Source organism: Pterocles gutturalis, unplaced genomic scaffold (genome assembly GCF_000699245.1).
Source record: "Pterocles gutturalis isolate BGI_N339 unplaced genomic scaffold, ASM69924v1 scaffold28552, whole genome shotgun sequence".
NCBI classification, from domain to species: domain Eukaryota; kingdom Metazoa; phylum Chordata; class Aves; order Pterocliformes; family Pteroclidae; genus Pterocles; species Pterocles gutturalis.
Window position 1 is genome coordinate 50,201 of NW_010113693.1, and position 1,944 is coordinate 52,144.

Below are 1,944 nucleotides of genomic sequence, written 5' to 3' on the forward strand. Positions count from 1 at the left end.
GGATATTCTCCTGGCTCGGGACCGCATGCTGGCTCAGGTGCAGGAGCTGAAGAATGTGAGAGGCCTTCTCCAGCCACAGGAAGATGACAGGATCATGTTCACTCCCCCTGACCAGGCATTGTATATGGCCATTAAGTCAATGGGCTTTGTCAGCAGTGGGGCTTTTGCTCCTCTAACCAAAGCCACTGGGGAAGGACTCAAGCGTGCACTGCAGGGCAAAGTGGCCTCTTTCACAGTGATAGGCTATGACCATGACGGTGAGCCTCGTCTTTCAGGAGGTGACATGATCTCTGCAGTGGTGATGGGCCCGGATGGAAACCTTTTTGGGGCAGATGTCAGTGATCAGCAGAACGGGACCTATCTCATCAGCTACCGTCCACAGCTAGAGGGTGAGCACCTGGTGTCTGTGATGATGTGCAACCAACACATTGAGAACAGCCCCTTCAAAGTCGTGGTGAAATCTGGGCGCAGCTACATTGGCATCGGGCTGCCGGGGCTCTCCTTTGGCAGCGAGGGAGACAGTGACGGCAAACTCTGCCGCCCCTGGGGGGTTAGCGTAGACAAAGAAGGCTACATCATAGTTGCTGACCGCAGTAATAACCGCATCCAGGTGTTCAAACCATGCGGTACCTTCCATCATAAGTTTGGCACGCTGGGCTCCCGGCCAGGCCAGTTTGATCGACCTGCCGGTGTGGCCTGCGACATCTCGCGTAGGATCGTTGTGGCTGACAAGGACAATCATCGCATTCAGATCTTCACATTTGAGGGGCAGTTCATTCTGAAGTTTGGGGAGAAAGGAACAAAGAATGGGCAATTCAATTACCCATGGGATGTGGCTGTCAACACAGAGGGAAAGATCCTGGTCTCTGACACAAGGAACCATCGCGTTCAGCTGTTTGGGCCCGACGGTGTGTTTCTTAACAAGTATGGCTTCGAAGGGGCACTCTGGAAGCACTTTGATTCCCCCAGAGGTGTGACTTTCAATCACGAGGGCCACTTGGTCGTGACAGACTTCAACAACCATCGCCTTCTCGTCATCCATCCTGATTGCCAGTCGGCACGCTTCCTGGGCTCGGAGGGCACTGGGAACGGCCAGTTCCTGCGCCCGCAGGGAGTGGCAGTGGATCAAGAGGGCCGCATCATTGTGGCCGATTCCAGGAATCACCGTGTGCAGGTATTCGAGTCAAATGGTAGCTTTTTATGCAAGTTTGGCACTCAGGGAAGTGGCTTTGGTCAGATGGACCGTCCTTCAGGTATAGCCGTCACCCCTGATGGCATGATTGTTGTGGTCGACTTTGGAAACAATCGAATTCTCATCTTCTGATCTGTGTTTGAATTAGGAAGAAACTGTCTCAGGGAAATTCTTCTAAGAGAAAATGAAAAAATACAACGTTAATTCAAACCTACCTCATCTTTAATTTTTTTACAGATGAATGTACTTATCTTTTCTGCAGGGAGTGAGCCTGTAAAGTTAAATTCTATCTACCTCATTGTCCTCCCTTCCCTCCCTGGTTTCTTGCCCCCTCCTCATCCCCACACACTAACAGTTCAGAATGTTTTACCTCTCCCCCTCTGATGGGGTTTCATGCACAAACAAACAAGCATTGCTGTGCACATTAGGTGGTTTGTGTGCTGGGCTCTGTAGACTAAGCCAAAAAAAAAGGCTCTATGTAACTTTTTAAATGGAGAAAATGCTAGTAGGTGTTTGTAGAGAATTTGTGTTCTTGACCATACTGCAGTTCTGTGGGTGGGGATATGGGAGGGGGGACTCTTGTGGTTTTTTTGAATTGCTGCTGCAGCAGAGAACTTTTTCCTGTTCTCCTTTTTATACCTCAGTGTGTTTGATTTACTGGTGAGCACAGCGTCTTGTTCCCAGGCGACTTTGAACGTTTTGTGAAAGTGAGTGGGATTCACTCGCCAGGAAGAGCAAGTTTGCATCTTTTT

At 49.9% G+C, this 1,944-nt stretch overlaps 1 protein-coding gene across 1 annotated transcript in view; it reads left to right on the forward strand.

Annotated features, from left to right (window-relative positions):
- Positions 1-1,377, forward strand: part of TRIM71 (tripartite motif containing 71, E3 ubiquitin protein ligase) — a 12,182-nt gene extending 10,805 nt beyond the window's left edge. Inside the window, 1 exon segment of the mRNA XM_010074599.1 lies at positions 1-1,377. This exon segment is cut by the window's left edge and continues 22 nt beyond it. Coding sequence (XP_010072901.1) covers positions 1-1,324 — 1,324 coding nt within the window. The 3' untranslated portion in view covers positions 1,325-1,377.
- Positions 1,378-1,944: the final 567 nt, after the last annotated feature.